Source organism: Suncus etruscus, chromosome 8 (assembly GCF_024139225.1).
Source record: "Suncus etruscus isolate mSunEtr1 chromosome 8, mSunEtr1.pri.cur, whole genome shotgun sequence".
NCBI lineage: Eukaryota > Metazoa > Chordata > Mammalia > Eulipotyphla > Soricidae > Suncus > Suncus etruscus.
This window is the reverse complement of record NC_064855.1, coordinates 42,146,194-42,166,402: the sequence shown is the minus strand read 5'-3', so window position 1 is coordinate 42,166,402 and position 20,209 is coordinate 42,146,194. Positions and strand designations below refer to the sequence as shown.

Below are 20,209 nucleotides of genomic sequence, written 5' to 3'. Positions count from 1 at the left end.
TAGACTTATATAGGGCCCTCCATCCCCAGAAAGCAGAATATACATTCTTCTCAAGCCCACATGGAACCTTCTCCAGAATAGACCATGTCTTAGGATACAAAGCCAACCTATATAAAACCACAAATGTAAGGATCATTAGAAGCACCCTATCAGATCACTATGCAACAGAGGTCAAAATTGACTTCAAGAAGAAGCAATGGAGAAAAACTAATATCTGGAGATTAAACAACATGCTGCTCAAAAATAGCTCGATCAAAGAGCAACTCAAGGAAGAAATAAAAAGATTCCTTGAGACAAATGATAATGAAGAGACAACTTGTCAAAATTTGTGGGACACAGCAAAAGCAGTCATTAGGGGGAAACTCAAAGCAAAACAGGCCTATGTCAAGAAACAGGAAAATGACAAAATCAACAGTTTAAAGGATCACCTCAAGGAATTGGAACAACAGCAGCAGAGAAATCCAACCACAACCAGAAGGCAAGAAATAATAAAAACCAGAGCAGAAATCAACAACAGAGAAACTAAGAAAACAATACAAAAAATCAATGAGACCAGGAGTTGGTTTTTCGAAAAAAATAAACAAGATAGACAAACCACTCGCAAAACTCACCAAAAAAAAAAAGAGGAAAAACACCCAAATCAGTAGGATCATAAATGAAATGGGAGAGATTACAACAGTACCCCAAGAAATACAACATATCATGAGATCATATTATGAACAACTATACTCAGCTAGGCTAGAAAACCCAGTAGAAATCGACAGATTCTTGGAAAAATACCATCTTCCAAGATTGGAAATGGAAGAACTAGAAAACCTAAACAGACCAATCACCTCAGAAGAAATTGAAGATGTAATTAAGAAACTCCCTAAGAACAAAAGCCCAGGCCCAGATGGATTTACAGGTGAATTCTATCAAACATTCCGAGAAGACTTACTACCACTTTTCCATAGGCTCTTCCATACCATCGAAAAAACAGGAATCCTCCCCAACTCCTTTTATGAGGCTAATATCACACTCATCCCCAAAGATGGCAAAGACACCACCAAGAAAGAAAACTACAGACCAATCTCACTAATGAACATAGATGCAAAGATAGTCAACAAAATCTTAGCAAACCGAATCCAGCACCTCATCAAAAAGATCATACAGTGGGTTTTATACCAGGAATGCAAGGTTGGTTCAACATACACAAATCAATCAACATTATACATCACATCAACAACAAGAAAGACAAAAACTACATGATTATATCAATCGATGCAGAGAAGGCGTTTCACAAAATCCAACACCCTTTCATGTTAAAGACACTCAGCAAAATAGGGTTAGAAGGAACCTTCCTCAAGATAGTTACAGCTATTTATGAAAAGCCTACAGCCAACATTATACTTAATGGCAAGAAACTAGAAGCATTCCCACTAAGGTGAGGAACTAGGCAAGGCTGTCCACTCTCTCCACTCTTATTCAATATAACCTTAGAAGTCCAAGCAATAGCAATCCGACAAGAGAAAGAAATCAAAGGAATCCAAATTGGGAAAGAGGAACTCAAACTATCTCTATTTGCAGACGATATGATGATATACATTGAAAACCCTAAAGAGTCCACAGTAAAACTCCTAGAAACAATAAACCAATACAGTAAAGTGGCTGGATACAAAGTCAATACACAAAAGACAGTAGTGTTTCTTTATACAAACAACAAAGTCATGGAGAGAGAGAGATCAAAAATACAATTCCATTTAAAATAGTATCAAGAAATACCAGGCACCTAGGAATCTATCTTACAAGGGAAGTGAATGACCTATACCAGGGAAACTTTAAAACACTCCAGAAATAAAGTGAAGAGGATCTTAAGAAATGGAAGAAAATCCCATGCTCATGGATAGGTAGAATTAATATAGTTAAAATGACTATCCTACCCAAACTACTGTATAGATTTAATGCAATCACAATCCAAATTCAGACATCATTCTTTTTTTTTTCTCTTTATTTGGATATCTTGATTACATAAATGATTGTGATAAGGTTTCAGTCCTATAAAGATCACCCCTCTTCACCAGTGCAACATTCCCGCCACCAAAGTCCCTAATCTCCCTCCATCCCACCCCACCCCCACCTGTACTCCAGACAGGCTTTCCAGTTCCCTCATTCATTCACTTGATTATGGTAGTTCTCAGTGTAGTTATTTCTATAACTGTGCTCACCACTCTTGTGGTGAGCTTCATGGAGTGAGCTGGTGTTCCAGCTCTCCTCTAATTGTCTCTGAGGATTGTTACAAAAATGACTTTTATTTTTCTTAAGACCCATAGATGAGTGAGACTATTCTGCGTCTCTCTCTCTCCCTCTGACTTATTTCACTGAGCATGATAGATTCCATGTACATCCATGTATAGGAAAATTTCATGACTTCATCTCTCCTGACGGCTGCATAATATTCCATTGTGTATATGTACCACAATTTCTTTAGCCATTCGTCTGTTGAAGGGCATCTTGGTTGTTTCCAGAGCCTGGCTATTGTGAATAGTGCTGCAATAAATATAGGTGTGAGGAAGGGGTTTTTGTATTGTATTCTTGTGCTCCTAGGGTATATCCCTAGGAGTGGAATAGCTGGGTCGAATGGGAGCTCAATTTCCAGTTTTTGAAGAAACCTCCATATCGCTTTCCATAGAGGCTGTACTAGACGGCATTCCCACCAGCAGAGGATAAGAGTTCCTTTCTCTCCACATCCCCGCCAGCACTGATTGTTCTCATTCTTTGTGATGTGCGCCAATCTCTGTGGTGTGAGGTGGTATCTCATCGTTGTTTTGATTTGCATTTCTCTGATGATTAGTGACGAGGAGCATTTTTTCATGTGTCTTTTGGCCATTTGTATTTCTTTTTTATCAAAGTGTCTGTTCATTTCTTCTCCCCATTTTTTGATGGGATTAGATGTTTTTTTTTTGTAAAGTTCTGTCAGTGCCCTGTATATTTTGGATATTAGCCCCTTATCTGAAGGATGTTGGGTGAATAGTTTCTCCCACTCAGTGGGTGACTCTTGTATCCTGGGCACTATTTCTTTTGAGGTGCAGAAGCTTTTCAGTTTAATGTATTCCCATCTGTTAATCTCTGCTTCCACTTGTTTGGAAAGTGCAGTTTCCTCCTTGAAGATACCTTTAGTCTCAATGTCATGGAGTGTTTTACCGACATGTTGTTCTATATATCTTATGGTATCTGGTCTGATATCAAGGTCTTTAATCCATTTGGATTTTACCTTTGTACATGATGTTAACTGGGGGTCTATGTTCGCTTTTTTGCAAGTCGCTAACCAGTTCTGCCAGCACCACTTGTTGAAGAGATTTTCTCTGCTCCACTTAGGATTTCTTGCTCCTTTGTCAAAAATTAGGTAATTGTATGCCTGGGGAATGTTCTCTGAGAACTCAAGCCTATTCCACTGATCTGAGGGTCTGTCTTTATTCCAATACCATGCTGTTTTAATAACTATTGTTTTGTAGTACAGTTTAAAGTTGGGGAAAGTAATGCCTCCCATTTTCCTTTTCCCTAGGAGTGCTTTAGCTATTCGAGGATGTTTATTGTTCCAGATGAACTTCATAAGTGTTTGATCCACTTCTTTGAAGAATGTCATGGGTATTTTTAAGGGGATCGCATTAAATCTGTATAATGCTTTGGGGAGTATTGCCATTTTAATGATGTTAATCCTGCCAAGCCATGAGCAGGGTAAGTGTTTCCATTTCCGTGTGTCCTCTCTTATTTCTTGGAGCAGGGCTTTATAGTTTTCTTTGTATAGGTCCTTCACGTCTTTGGTCAAGTTGACTCCAAGATATTTGAGTTTGTGTGGCACTATTGTGAATGGGATTGCTTTCCTGACTTCCATCTCCTCCCTATTATTATTGGTGTATAAAAAGGCCATTGATTTCTGTAGGTTGATTTTGTAGCCTGCCACCTTGCTATATGAATCTATTATTTCTAGAAGCTTTTTGGTAGAGTCTTTAGGGTTTTCTAAGTAGAGTATCATATCATCTGCAAACAATGAGAGTTTGACTTCTTCCTTTCCTATCTGAATTCCCTTGATATCTTTTTCTTGCCTGATCGCTATAGCAAGAACTTCCAGTACTATATTGAAGAGGAGTGGTGAGAGAGGACAGCCTTGTCTTGTACCCGAATTTAGAGGAAAGGCTTTTAGTTTTTCTCCATTGAGGATAATATTTGCCATTGGCTTGTGGTAGATGGCTTCAACTAGATTGAGAAAGGTTCCTTCCATTCCCATCTTGCTGAGAGTTTTGATCAAGAATGGGTGTTGGACCTTATCAAATGCTTTCTCTGCATCTATTGATATGATCATGTGATTTTTATTTTTCTTGTTGTTGATGTTGTGTATGATGTTAATAGATTTACGGATGTTAAACCATCCTTGCATTCCTGGGATGAAGCCTACTTGGTCGTAGTGTATGATCTTCTTGATGATGCATTGGATCCTATTTGCCAGGATTTTGTTGAAGATCTTTGCATCAGCATTCATCAGGGATATTGGTCTGTAATTTTCTTTTTTGGCAGCATCTCTGTCTGGTTTTGGTATCAAGGTAATGTTGGCTTCATAAAAGCTGTTTGGGAGAGTTCCCTTTTTTTCAATTTCATGGAAGAGCCTGACTAGGATTGGTAGCAGCTCCTCTTGAAAGATTTGAAAAAATTCATTAGGAAAACCATCTGGGCCTGGGCTTTTTTTTTTTGGTAGATGTTTGATTACAGTTTCAATTTCCTCAGTAGTGATGGGGGTGTTTAGATATGCTACATCCTCCTTACTTAAATGTGGAAGGTTATAAGTGTCCAAGAATTTTTCCATTTCTTCTAGGTTCTCATGTTTTGTAGCATAAAGTTTCTCAAAGTAGCCTCTGATTATCCTTTGGATCTCTGCAATTTCTGTTGTGATCTCCCCCTTTTCATTTCTAATACGGGTTATCAGATTTCTCTCTCTCTCTTTCTTTGTGAGTTTTGCCAATGGTCTATCAATCTTGTTTATTTTTTCAGAGAACCAGCTTCTGCTTTCGTTGATCTTTCGGATTGCTTTTTGGTTTTCCACTTCATTGAGTTCCGCTTTCAGCTTTATCATTTCCTTCTGTCTCCCTATTTTTGGTTCATTCTGTTGGTCATTTTCTAATTGTTTAAGCTGCGCCATTAAGTTATTCAGGTATGCTCCTTCTTCCTTCCTGATGTGTGCTTGTAGAGCTATAAATTTTCCTCTCAGGACTGCTTTTGCTGTGTCCCATAGATTCTGGCAGTTTGTGTCTTCATTATCATTTGTTTCCAGGAAAGTTTTGATTTCCTTTTTGATTTCATCTCGGACCCACTGGTTGTTCAGTAGCAGGGTGTTTAATTTCCAATTGTTAAAGTTTTTCTTCTGTGTGGCTTTGTAGTTCACATCTAATTTCAGAGCCTTGTGGTCAGCAAAGGTAGCCTGCAAGATTTCTATCCTCTTGATTTTATGGAGGTATGTTTTATGTGTCAGCATGTAGTCTATTCTGGAGAATGACCCATGTACATTGGAAAAGAATGTGTATCCAGGTTTTTTGGGATGGAGTGTCCTGTATATATCTACTAGTCCTCTTTCTTCCATAACACTTTTCAGGGCTAGTATGTTTTTGTTGGGTTTCAGTCTGGTTGACCTATCAAGTGTTGATAGGGCTGTGTTGAAGTCTCCCACAATGATTGTGTTATTATTGATTTCTTCTTTCAGATTTGTCAGTAATTGTATTAGATAATTTGCTGGTCTCTCATTGGGTGCATATATGTTTAATAGTCTGATTTCTTCCTGTTGCACATATCCCTTGATTAGTACATAGTGTCCCTCTTTGTCCCTTACCACTTTTCTGAGTATAAAGTTTGTGTCATCTGATATTAATATGGCCACCCCAGCTTTTTTCAGGGTGTTGTTTGCTTGGATAATTTTCTTCCAACCTTTGATTTTGAGTCTATGTTTGTTCTGACTATTCAGATGTGTTTCTTGTAGGCAGCAGAAGGTTGGATTCATCTTTTTGACCCATTTTGCCACTCTGTGTCTTTTAATTGGTGAATTTAGTCCATTGACATTGAGGGAGATGATTGTCATAGGATTTAATGTCATCTTTGTAGATAAGTTTGCTGTGTTTGTTGGTCTCTCTTGTCTTAGAGTAGACCTTTCAGTTTTTCCTTTAAGGCTGGTTTATCTTCTGTGAAGTTTCTGAGCTGTTGTTTATCCGTGAAGCTGTGTATTCTTCCTCCAAACCTGAATGTGAGTCGGGGTGGGTGCAGTATTCTTGGGGAGGCATTCATTTCATTCAATCTTGTCACAATATCCAACCACTGTCTTCTGGCCTTGAGAGTTTCTTGTGACATGTCTGCTGTAAGTCTTAGGGATGCTCCTTTGAATGTAATTTCCCTTTTTGATCTTGCTGCTTTCAGTATTCTATCCCTATCTATGGGATTTGTCATTGTAACGAGGATGTGTCTTGGGGTGTTTTTCTTTGGGTCTCTTTTTGCTGGTATTCTTCGGGCATGCAGTATTTGATTGCATGTAGGCTTTAACTCTGGGAGTATCTCTTTGATGATGTCTTTGACAGTTGATTCTTCTTGGAGATCTCCTTCCTGGGTTTCTGGGACTCCAATGATTCTTATGTTGTTTCTGTTGAGTTTATCAAAGACTTCTATTTTCATCTCTTCGCATGCCTTGAGTACATTTTCCATTGCCTGTTCGTTTGTCTTAATGTTCTTTTCCAATTTCTTCTGTTGTGTTGAGCTTTTCTGCATCTCATCTTCCAGTACTCCGATTCTCTCCTCAGCTGCTGATACCCTGTTGGTGAGGCTATCCATTGTGGTTTTCAGTTGAGCAACCGTATTTTTCAGATCTGTTATTTCAGTTTGGAGTTTTCTGATTTCTGTTTTTGTGTTCTCTTCAGATCGATCTATGCTCTTTTTGAGGTCTACAAACATATTCCATATTTCTACTCTAAACTCCTTATCTGAAAGGTTAATCAGGTGGTTGTAATTTATTAGATCAACCGAGCTTTCGTCTTCATTCTCTATGGATGGTGTTTGCCTGCGAGTTTTCCCCATTGTCACGCTTGTAGTGTGGTTTTTCCTGCGTGTTGTGGTGGGGTTCATTGATTAGGAAGAGTTAGCGACTGCAAAGGGAAGCGAAGCGGCTGAGCGCTTCTGTTGCCTCTAGTTGCAAGTCCTCAGAGTGAACAAAGGCAGGGCAAGGTAGAGCGATCCCGCAGCCCCAGAATGCAGCTGCTCACCAGCTTCAAAATGCAGTTTTTTAGGGGTGCACTCCCTAGGTCCCTGAGGAAACCTTCGGAAGTTCAGAAGCACAGTTTCAGGCAGACAGAGATAGGAGTTTTCCCCGAAGTCCTCAGAGTAAACAAAGGCAGGGCAGGGCAAAGCGATTCCGCGGCCCCACAATGCAGGCACTCACCAGCTTCAGAATGCAGTGTTTTTGGGGGTGCGCTCCCTAGGCCCCTGAGGAAACCTTCGGAAGTTCAGAAGCACAGTTTCAGGCAGACAGAGATAGGAGTTTTCCCCGAAGTCCTCAGAGTAAACAAAGGCAGGGCAGGGCAAAGCGATTCCGCGGCCCCACAATGCAGGCACTCACCAGCTTCAGAATGCAGTGTTTTTGGGGGTGCGCTCCCTAGGCCCCTGAGGAAACCTTCGGAAGTTCAGAAGCACAGTTTCAGGCAGACAGAGATAGGAGTTTTCCCCGAAGTCCTCAGAGTAAACAAAGGCAGGGCAGGGCAAAGCGATTCCGCGGCCCCACAATGCAGGCACTCACCAGCTTCAGAATGCAGTGTTTTTGGGGGTGCGCTCCCTAGGCCCCTGAGGAAACCTTCGGAAGTTCAGAAGCACAGTTTCAGGCAGACAGAGATAGGAGTTTTCCCCGAAGTCCTCAGAGTGAACAAAGGCAGGGCAGGGCAAAGCGATTCCGCGGCCCCAGAATGCACGCACTCACCAGCTTCAAAATGCAGTGTTTTTGGGGGTGCGCTCCCTAGGCCCCTGAGGAAACCTTCGGAAGTTCAGAAGCACAGTTTCAGGCAGACAGAGATAGGAGTTTTCCCCGAAGTCCTCAAAGTGAACAAAGGCAGGGCAGGGCAAAGGCCAGACATCATTCTTTAAAGAATTAGAACAATCAATTACAAAATTCATCTGGAACCACAAAAGACCCAGGATAGCCAAACACATACTGAAAAACAAGAAGCTGGGTGGCTTCTCCTTACCTAATTTGAAACTATACTATAAAGCCATAGTGATCAAAACAGCATGGTACTAGAACAGAGAAAAGACCTCAGAGAAGTGGGTCAGAACAGAATTCCCAGACATAAACCCCCTGATATACAGCCAACTAATATTTGATAAAAAGAGGCAAGAACTTGAAATGGAACAAAGAAAGTCTATTCAACAAATGGTGTTGGTACAACTGAAAAACCACATGTACAAAAGTAAAAATTGTCCCATACCTCACTCCTTATACAAAAGTCAACTCAAAATGAATCAAAGACCTTAAAATCAGACCTGAAACTATAAAGTTTATCGAGAATAAAATAGGCAGAACACTCAAAGACCTATATATCAAAAAGGTCTTTGAGGATGGAGCACCAATGGCAAGAACTTTAGCATCAAACATAAACAAATGGGACCACATCAAACTAAAAGGCTTCTGCATGGCGAAAGAAACCTTACTTAACACAAAAAGACAGTTAACAGAATGGGAAAAAATCTTTTCACTCGACATATCAGATAAAGGGCTGATATCTAGAACATACACAGCACTCAGAAAGCTGAGCCCCCACAAACCAAATAAAGCCATAAAAAATGGGGAGATGAAATGAATAGACACTTCTTGGAGGAAGACAGAAGGATGGCCAACAAACACATGAAAACATGCTCACCTTCACTCATCATCAGGGAGATCCAAATCAAGTCAACAATGAGGTACCACTTTACACCAGTAAGGATGGCTCACATCAAAAATAATGGGAACAATCTGTGTTGGCGGGGATGCGGTATGAAAGGCACTCTCATCCACTGCTGGTGGGAATGCCCCCTATTTCTACTCCTATGGAGAACAGTCTGGAGAGTGCTCAAAAACTCAAAATTGAGCTGCCATTTGACCCAGCAATTGCTCTCCTAGGTATCTACCCCCAAGTTGGAAGGACATTCATTCCAAAGTATGTGTGCACCCCACTATTTATCGCAGTACTCAGTATAATAGCCAAGTCCTGGAACCAACCTCGATGCCCAACAACAGATGAATGGATAATTAAGATGTGGTATCTATACACAACGGAATACTACATGGCAGTCAGAAATGATACAATCACAGACTTAGCAGCAATGTGGATGGACCTAGAACATATTATGTTAAACGAAGTAAGTCAGAGGACGAAAGACAAACACAGAATGATAGCACTATTCTGAAGCACCTAGAACATACATCTTATAAACAACTAATACTCACAAACCAAATAACAGGGTTTAACAGGGTAGAAACTCCAAACACTGTAATAGTCAACATATACTCGGGAGTAGGGTCCAAAATACAAAAAAAGGAACAATGCAAACTCTTGACAACACATTATACCACAAAAAAACCAGCAACAGCAGAAACAGCAGCATTGAGAGAACAGGTATGTAATCAGCCTTCTACTACAAAGGCCCATAATAATCCCTTGGGAATCTTATACAGGATCACACCACGGGAAGTCACTGACTCCAATGGGAACATTTCATGACACTATGTTTTAATGCCTTAATCTTACTATATTTAAAATAACCTCTCAGCTTTTCTATCCACAGGTGTTCTTGGATATAAAGGGTGGACAAACGAAGATGGCATCTTGGGGTCCAGTCACACGAGATACCATACCCAGCTTGCACTAAGAGAATGTCCCAAGAAAACTGTTTAACATACACTTTATCTCTAGGTTATACCTTCTTTTAGTATTTGAAGCACGTGACCAGTCAGACCACCGAAGCAGCAACTGTGACATACAAACTTATACTACAGGCCCTACTCATTGAACATATTCAAGGAAACTAGCATTCCTTTGCTATTTTCTCCTCTCTTCTCACTACTTTCTTTTTTTATTTTTTCTTTTCTATATCTTTCTTCTCTTTTCCTTTTTCTTTCCTCTTCTCCCTTTCTAATGTATTTTCTCCTTTCTTCCTTTCTACCTCTTCCATATACTTTCCCCTTTCCGCCCTTTGGAAATCCAACTATCCCTTCACCCTTCAATCCCACCGTATTAAAACTCTTCACCCTCAGTTCTTAATCCATTAGGCATCAAGACTGACCTCCTACCCCAATGAACCATTACCCAGCACCCAAGCGAAGGGACACCCAATCAAACCCACACCTTGTCCCCTGCAAGAAAAGGCAACCAACTCCCCTGCAGACTCAGACTGCGTGGCCCTCCCTATCAACTCCCCTTAACATGGACTGTTACTTGAAACCGGACTTAGCTCTAAAAGTATCTCCAATGCAAGAGCTCTTCCAAGACCTCCCTGCTGCAAATCTTTACCAATCTCAGGAAGGTCAGGAGCTGTGATGGAAAGGTGCCTGGGAACCCACACACCACAAGATAATCCCAAAAGACAATGGGGGAAACCTAAACTTTCAACATAATTATAAGACCTGTATTACATCACCTCCTTACCTGCTTATCCCCAAAATGTAGTCTCTTGCATCACTTTGTTCCTTTAATTACTTTGTTAATTCATTTTTAAAAATGTTTGTTCTACATATACATAGGTTAGCACATATATTTTTATTCCTATTTTTATCTTTTTTGGGTGTGTGACCTGTTTCTGTTTTCTTCTCTGTCCACCCCCAAATGCACTGACAATATAATGTAGCACCATTCCTCCCTGCAAAGGCACACTAATAAAAGGGAAAATCCTACATATAAAAACGAGCTCTTATCTACTAGGGATAAGAACTCATACTTGTTTACAATACAGGGATATCTCCCACCTTGAAAATATGTCATGCGGACCCAACTTAGACCCCAGGTGATTAGACACCATCCGTCCAGCCTTGAACCCTGGATCCCAGACATAGAAACAACAAAGTTCTTCACAACAGCTATGGGAAACAAATCCCAACCGGGACATCCTTAATACTGCTGGGCCACCAACAAGTGCCAGCTCTAATATGATATCCTGACAACAAGGAAAATGGGAACAATTTGACCTAAGAGCAGGTTATCCTACCTCACCAGCTAACAATAAGACAAAATCAGAAGACTTGTCACCCTTTGGTCGGTCCAAAAGCCAAGATCGTGATTTACAGATGACTGGCTACTAGAACCATGACTGGACTGTATATATCTTAGGACCAATAAAAAAGCCCCAGTCTAGGGTTTGAATTACGACCTGCACAACAACCATGATCCCCAGTTCCAAAGGTCTGGCAGAGACAATTGCAATGGAATGGGGCTTCTGGAAACACAATGAAGGATGCTGTCCTAGGTTCCATCCTAGGATCAGTGCAAAGACCAAGACCACCAACCACAGAAGATGGATTAAAATGACACTGAGGGAAGAGAACTTCTACAACGACAAAGAAAGACTTCATCATAAATCCCACTTCTGGATACTGTGTAGATACTGAGATCTCTAGATACAGAGGTCTGATTTTATCACCCAGGAAGAAGCAGAGGCCTTTCAAACACCACAAAAGCACCAAGGGGAGAGTAAATGAACCTGAACGGAGTCTATAGTTAATCCCATGACAATATGCTCCAAGGGTGGAGAAACCCCATATCTCTTAGGCCAAGTGAATTCCTTTTCGAATGACCCCAATATTTACTGTGCCATTGCAGGAGGGAAAAAAGGCAAAAAGCACAAAACATTTTTTATTTTTTAATATATATTATTTTTTTAAATAATCATATTTTTATTATTTTTATTTTTATTTACCTATCTACTTGTCGATTTTCTTGTTTTGGTGTGGTTATTAAAGTTGTTGTCCCCATTTACATTTATGTTTTTTCCTTCTTTTCTTTTCTTTTTTTTATATGCCCTGCCATGTTTTTTTTTTTTTTTATCTCAAGACCATGGCTATTTTTATGGTTCTTATCGTTGTTATTGTTGGAGTGCTCACTGGATATTTGACACTTCTTTTTGTACTGTTGGGTTGTTACACCTTCATCTCTCAAACCAATGATGAGAGCCTCTAGAAGGATCCCGCCCATTTTCGGCATATTAGATTTTTACCCCAGTTTATTACTTTTCTCTTCTTCAAACAAAACCACATAACTTGAACTATCTAATCTTGCCTCCCAGTTAGAGGGGGAAATAAGGGAGGCACCAAGACCAAACAGGTACAAGACTACTAAGTAGTAAACTAGGTACAGAGGATACCACATTTTCTAGCAGCCCCGGGGGTGAGGGAGGAGGATTTGGGAGGTAGGAAGAAAACGGAGGTGTAGGGAGGACAAATCAGTGATGGGAATCCCCCTGATTTTATGTAAATATGTATCTAAAATATTATTGTCAACAATATGTAAGCCACTATGTTCAAAATAAAAATTATATTTAAAAAATAAAATAAAAAATAATCAAAAAATGGGGAGAAGAAGTGGACAGGCACTTTGACAAAGAAGAAATACAAATGGCCAAAAGACATATGAAAAAATGCTCCACATCACTAATCATCAGGGAGATGCAAATCAAAACAAGTATGAGGTACCACTTCATACCACAGAGACTGGCACACATCACTAAAAATGAGAACAAGCAGTGTTGGCGGGGATGTGGAAAGAAAGGAACTCTTATCCACTGCTGGTGGGAATGCTGTCTAGTTCAACCTTTATGAAAAGCAATATGGAGATTTCTCCAAAAACTAGAAATCGAGCTCCCTTACGATCCAGCTATACCACTCCTAGGAATATACACTAGGAACACAAAAATGCAATACACCTATATTCATTGCAGCAGTATTTACCATAGCAAGACTCTGGAAACAGCCAAGATACCCTTCAACAGACGAATGGCTAAAGAAATGTGGTACACATACATAATGGAATATTATGCAGCTGTCAGGAGAGATGAAGTCATGAAATTTTTCTATACATGGATGTACATGGAATCTATTATGCTGAGTGAAATAAGTCAGAGAGAGAGAAAGACGCAGAATGGTCTCACTCATCTATGGGTTTTTAAGAAAAATGAAAGACATTCTTGCAATAATAATTTTCAGACACAAAAGAGAGGAGGGCTCGAAGTTACAGCCCACCTCATGAAGCTCACCACAAAGAGTGATGAGTTTAGTTAGAGAAATAACTACATTGTGAACTATCCTAACAATGAGAATGTATGATGGAAATAGAAAGCCTGTCTAGAGTACAGGTGGGTGTAGGGTGGGGAGGAGGGAGATATGGGACATTGGAGATGGGAATGTTGCACTGGTGATGGGCGGTGTTCTTTACATTGCTGAAACGTAAACACAATCATGTATGTAATCAAGGTGTTTAAATAAAATATATGTTAAAAAAAGAAAAAGAAAGGGAAGGAGGGAAGGAGACAGGGAAAGAGAAGGACAGAGATTCCACACCCCCTCTCCCTACCTGAGCCAGCAGTCATGGGACTATTAGTAGTGTTTTTCTCCAAGCAAGCTTATAATGGGAGTCACTATGGAAACAGCATTTAGGTAGCAGAAATCTATTTTCTATCTAAATTTTGTTTGATTTTTGAGTTTTATCTCAATTCAGGCCCCAATCCACTGAAATAGGAAGGGAACCACAAAAGTATCTCATCACTGCAATTCCCAAAAAGAAATATATCAGGTTTTCTAAATGTGCTCATTTACAACGTCATGATGCTTTTTCAAATACTTAGAAAGAAAACTGAACTTCCTGGCAGGAGGAACAGGACACAGTGATGAATTTAATCAGAGTAGAAAAGAGTATTGTTCTATTACTGTAAGACACTGTATCTTTCGTAGGACACCTCACTTGGGAGACTTTTGCCTCTGGAAACATCATCATCATTGCCTGTTGAGATTGCCCCTATTTTGCAGGTCAATTTTTAGAACAAATATATTTAGATACTATATTTTTAAACGTATTCTAAATCTATGGCTCAGAGGCAGGCAAGAAGGCAGCTCTGCACTCTTCCCCATTACTTACCGTTTATTCCTCTTTCAAGGATCTAAACCTAGACCTAAGTTTTAATTTTTATTCGTTTTTATTTTTTAGATAATTTGTCTTTCGTAAGTTATGGTGTATTGAACAAAGATAGTCACTATATGTGTGTGTATTTCAAATATATTAAGTGTAATATACGTGAAATATATGTGTATATGTTTTATAGACATGAACAAACCAGTATATATTTTGCCACGCTGCATTCATTCTTCGGGTTATTTTCTTCTTTTTTTTTTTTCCGGTTTTTGGGCCACACCCGGCGTTGCTCAGGGGTTACTCCTGGCTGTCTGCTCAGAAATAGCTCCTAGCAGGCTCGGGGTACCATATGGGACACCGGGATTCTAACCAACCAACACCTTTGGTCCTGGATCGGCTGCTTGCAAGGCAAACGCCGCTGTGCTATCTCTCCGGGTTATTTTCAACTTCGCAGAAACACGTCTTCTCTCACCGCGACGGTGTCCTCCTCTAGGCTTTTATCCGTCCAAGACCGCCCTCTCCGTGCTCTGCTAGCCCCAGCTGCAGGTAATCGGGTCAATAGAACCTTCGGACTCTAGGACCCCGGGGTGGACGCGGGTTGGGGCGGCGCCTGCCCCGCCCACTGGCGCGCTGGGCGGGGTCATCCGGGATCTTTGTCCCCATTGGCGCGCTGCGGACCCGGGAGGCGGGCAAGTGGGCGGGGTCGTACTGGGCGAGTGGGCGTGGCGTGGCGCGCTGCTGGGCCGGCCGGGCATTAGGGCCTCGGCGGAGCCCGCTCCCCGGCGAGCGCGCTGGGCGGGGCGGGGCGGGGCGGGGCGGGGCGGCTTCGCGGGCTGGAGAAGGCCCCGAGGCGGCGGCGGTGGCGGCGGCGGCTGCGCCCAGCGCCGGGGAGGAGCGGTGCGGGAGCCGGAGTCGGAGCCGGAGCCGGGGGCGGCGGGCGGGCTGCGGGCTGCTGTCAGGCGGGGCCGGGGCCGGGGCGGAGAGCGCGGGGCGGCGACGGCGACGGCGACGGCCGCGGCGGACTAAGCGCGCTCGCTCGGCGCGAGGGTCCGGGTCGGCGGCGGCGGCGGCGGCGGCGGCTCGGGACGGTCCGCGGCCCGCATCGCCTCCTCCCCCGCCCGCCGCCGCCGCGCTTGGGTGGAAGATGGCGCCGGGCGGATGGAAATCCTAATGACAGTCTCCAAATTCGCCTCCATCTGTACCATGGTGAGGCTGCCCGGTCGGGGGCGCTCGGGACTCGGGCACCGGGCGGGCGCTGGCAGCGGCCTGGGCGGGCCTCCCTAGCGCGGGACCCCGCAGCCCGTGCGGGGGGCGGCGGCCGGGCGGGGGCGGGGGCCGGCGGGGCGGGGGCTCCGTTCGCGGGCGTGCGCGCGAGGCGGCGCGCGGCCCCGGGAGGCTGGCCGAGCCGGAGCCGGGGCCGGGGAGGGAAAGCGGCCGGCGGGCGGGCAGGCCGGGCTCGCCGCGGGTGGGTGGAGCCGGGGCCGGACTGCGGGCTGAGGCGCGCGGCGTGCCCGGAGAAGACGGAAGTCCGGCCCGACTTCCTCGCGCGCCTCGCCGGGGCCAAGTGCCCCGGGCCGGCCGGGCTTCGGGCGTGCGGGCGGAAGGTGGCGTTCGGAGTGGGCGCTGCAGAAAAGCCCCCTCTGCCTCTCCTTCCGCCCCAGTGCCCGACCGGTGGCCGGCGGACCTGTCGTGGGAGCCGGAGCCCGCGTTCTCCGGACACGCGCTGCTTACGCCTCCCGGCATTTGTTTCCTTGAATCCCCGAGACGTTCGAGGTTGCGGCGAAGTGTTCCTTTCCTTAGGCAGTTCCTCGAAGCCTTTTTATTTATTATTATTATTATTATTTATTTGTTTTTTTTTTTGGCGCTTTCCTGCAGATTTCAAGGGGAAAGTATTCGTGTTTGTTTGGAAAGTCCAGAACTAAGTAGAATCCTAGGTACCTTGCTTGTTTGTTCATTTTTTGGTGCTGGGCCGAAAAGTTTGCCGTGTCCCTCAGCACCCCGGGAAAAATCTTACTAGTTAACCTGTTAAGATTCTTGTTGGGAGACTTGACTGAAAAATGTTATTCTTTTCAACGAAGGCCTTCATGATATTCTGAGACTCTTTTCTAATATACTACTTAACCTATTAGGAGGCATCATTGAAAAAAAGTTCTTCTTTCCAACGAAGGCCTTCATCCTATTCTGAGAGATGTTTGAAATCGCTCTTTTTATACATTAGATGGCATGTAGGAGATTCCCAAGCAATCTTTAGTTTGAGGGTGGTACTTTTTTACTTTTTTTTAATGCGCCTTTCCTTAAGAGTGGTTATTCAGACTGGGAAAAAGCTGTAGCAGCAGATCTATATTGCACGCTGATCAGTATAAAAATAAAAGGCTTTAATCATGCGGGAGTAAATCAGCTGTATCAGGAAATATTGAATCAATGACCAAAGTCCATTTAACCAAATCAGTGTCTGATCTTTTTCTCACCATCTACCCATTAGGAAAAAGTATCGGTGTTAGAGGGACAATATTAAAAGGATTTCCAAGGTTATTTGGATTATTTTCAGAGACGCCACTTATCTCCTGTTTCTATTGGAATGTGATAATTAAGACTTTGAAAGTGATAATCATGCCAGATTTCTAAGCTGCACAAAGTTTAGAGTTTCAGGAGTAATGTTTATGCTTTATTCTCTATTCATTCAGTACAGAATTTCAGGTGAGTTTTGGGCATCTTTTAGGTATGTGCAGCTGGGATTTAGGCAGACACCCTAGTGTCTACATTTCTGGTGTTTACATTACGGTTGAGGGAATGCAAATAATATCCCAAGTACATGTATATCAGATGAAGAAAATGAGGCACAGATTTACCAATTTGGATGCTAATTGAAATTCTTGGTCTCAAGATCCCATAATCCAAAGTTCTCCTTGGCTTTCCCTTTATAGGCATTAATTTTATGTGATGTGTGTTATGTGGTGTATTGTTGGCAAATAAAGTAACTGCATGGCCAAAGGAGATTTTTCCCAACCTAGTATCAAAACTGGAAATACCTTTATTCACACTTCATTCTGATGAATTCCTGAATAATGTTAAGTATCTCAGAGCAATCTGAATCTCTCTTTATTTTTTTATTTTTGGTTTTTGGGTCACACCCAGCAGCACTCAGGGGTTCCTCCTGGCTCTGTGCTCAGAAATCGCTCCTGGCAGGCTCAGGGGACCATATGGGATTCCGGGATTAGAACCACTGTCCTTCTGCAGGCAAGGCAAACACCCTACCTCCATGTTATCTCTCTGGCCCCTGAGTCTCTTACTTTTTTAAAGAAAAGGACAGACCAAGCACAAAATTGCCAGGAACAAAGCTATTGACCTTTCTTCATAGATGGGCTTCTGTGGACCTTGGCACACCTCCCCCTCCCTCCTCTAAGCATTTGCACTTACCTATCAAGCCAAGTTCAACACTGTCCCTTTCACTTAATCTCACAGCTTTCTGGGATCTCAGTAGTAGCCAGCATCCTTCCTGTGCTGTACATTTTTCTCTTAATCTCCTTATTGGATTTGAAGGCATTAAGGGTAAAGACTACCATTTATTTCTGCAGTTTAGTACAATACTAACTTCTTAGTGCAGTAAAAAGTATCCAGGAGCCCTTCATTGCTCTTTTTTTTTTTTTTTTTTTTGGTGTGGTATAATTAGTTTTAAAGCAGGGCTGACTTGGAGTCGGTTTGTGGCTTTGGAAAGAAGTGAGGCTGTCCCTAGAGAATGTTACTTCTCAGAGAACCGGCAGCTGTGAAAACATGATGAATTCAAGTTTAATTCTATAAATGATATTTTACATAGTTATTTTATTTGTTAGCATAAGCTACCTGGACCAAAAGACTGTACTGTTAAAAGCATCGTCTTTATCTTGGTCTGAATCTCCTATTCTGCATGTGAAAATAGTTTTCTTAAGTTAGAGTTGCAGTCTGACCCAAATGGGGCAGTTATGTTTAGATTGCAATGCATAAATTTGCAGAGGTACCCTTAGAACAAAGGTTCCCTCTTGTTACTTCTTCCTGGAATATGTTTTCAATATCGTACTCGGGGCTCAGAGTATCAGCTTATCTTTATTTATTTATTTTGGCCATACCTGGTGGTACTCAGGGGCTACTTCTGACTTTGCGATCAGATGTCAATCATTTCTGATGGTGTTCCTGAGACCAGATGGGATGTGAGTTATAGAACCTGGCTTGACCCCATGCAAGGCAGACTCCCTATCTGCTGTGCTATTGCTCTGGTCCCTATTCATTTTTATTTTTAGACATTTATTTTAGCCACTGTGGTTTACAACTCTGTTTAGGATGGTTTCATGCATAACATTCCCATTCCACATTTTCCTCCGGTGTCATCTTCTCTCCACCTTTATTCCAGTATTCTGGCTCTCTATTCTCTTCCCATCCCCTCCTTTGTGGTAAACTTTCTACTAAAGACCATTTCTCAGTTTCTGTTGCCTGTGGGCATATGTTTTTTCCTTTACTTTATTTCTTCTTATTTCACTTGTAAGAGAGATCATTCTGTGTTTGTCTCCTCTGACTTCTCCAAGTCCATCCATGTAGCAGCAAATGGCATGATTTCATCTTTCCTTCTAGTTGATTATTATTCTATTCTGGATATGTACCACGCTTTATCCAGTCATCTGTTCTTAGACACTTGTGCTGCTTCCAGATTTTTAGCCACCTATATTTAATAACACATTGAATTGTGAATTGTGCACGGGAAAAATGTCTGAGTCTACTTCTAGGAGCCTGTGGTTGGAAATTGAATTAGAACTTTTAGAGCTGTTTTTGTGGGCCAGTAGAAAGTGATTATAGTGTGGCTCTTGGCAACTGCCTGAAGGCAGGTACTACTATTGCTGGCCCAGCTGTAGGGCTCAGGGGATCTTAATGGCATGCCAGGGATCAAATCCAGGTCATTTGCATACAAGGCAAGCCTCCTACTGCTGTACTATCTCTTCAGTCCCAAGAGTTCTCATCTTTGTGATTATTTTGGGATTATTGGGAGGGGAGTTGGAGAAGTTGCTGAAGTCGGTAGATGGTAGGTAGGTCTTCTGGTGGTGCTGGCCTTGCTAAGGGTAAGATAACTCCTTAAAAGCATGGTGTCTTTTTTTTTTTTTTTATGGCGGGGGGGGGGGGAACCTAGGGGAAACAGGGAGATGGCTGAAAAAATTGGAGTGCGTGCTTTGCATGGGGAAGGCCTAAGTTCTCTACCTTACTCGATTCTCTGAGCTCTTCCTTGAGTGATCCTTGATCATTGTGCTGGGACCTCCTGAGCAACACCCAGTCTAAAAATTTTATATATATAAACATATGTCGGTAAGACCATATTGCTCGGTGGGATTAATGGGTTTACATTGAGAAAGTGTGAACCAGTATATACTTTTAAGTGCTATGTATATTCTCAACTAATTCATGCTGTTTTCACCTGTGGCCCCTTTGAAATATCTGCGTGCCCACAGGTATAAACCTAGTTGAGAAACGTTGCTTTCAACTACTCATTAAAGTTATAGGAAAGCTGACTGTCACTAGTTATGGTGTGAGTCTCTCTCACTTGGTAAGATCAAGTGTATGTGTTGTCATTGTGGCTCATCATGTATGGAAGAAAAAAGAGAGGAAAACCTAAGAGGAAGGTACTCCTGTTCATGGAGTCAGAGCATTATATAAAAAATAAAGTTCTTTGTTTCTTTTCGAGAAATGGGACAAATAGAGTCTTAGTAACATTTTTAGTGAGCTTTTTTTTAAAAAAAAGTAAATAGTGCTTCTATGGTTGGAACATTCTAAGTTGAATTGCCATGGTTTCATAGTCCTAGTAATTTTTACTGTTTTAAATTGTAAATGTTAATTTAAATGGCATTAAAACTTCACGAATAAGGAAGTCCATTTGGGCCCTGTCACATAAATAGCTGACTGAATTCTTATAAGGAATGTCTGATTGAACATGAAGAGGCTTAATAGAGAACATTTAGCATAATTGTTAGAAAAGTTACTTCTCAGCTCAGGTAAGGGGGATATGTATGCTTCATGCGGGAGGCCCTGGATTTGATCCTACCGTG

At 42.2% G+C, this 20,209-nt stretch overlaps 1 protein-coding gene across 1 annotated transcript in view; it reads left to right on the top strand.

Annotated features, from left to right (window-relative positions):
• The first annotated feature begins 15,183 nt into the window (after positions 1-15,183).
• USP12 (ubiquitin specific peptidase 12) overlaps positions 15,184-20,209 on the top strand; it is a 106,645-nt gene continuing 101,619 nt past the window's right edge. The window contains exon 1 of the mRNA XM_049778291.1: positions 15,184-15,353. Within this exon, the coding sequence (XP_049634248.1) occupies positions 15,306-15,353 (48 nt within the window). The 5' untranslated portion in view covers positions 15,184-15,305. The remainder of the gene's footprint in view (positions 15,354-20,209) is intronic.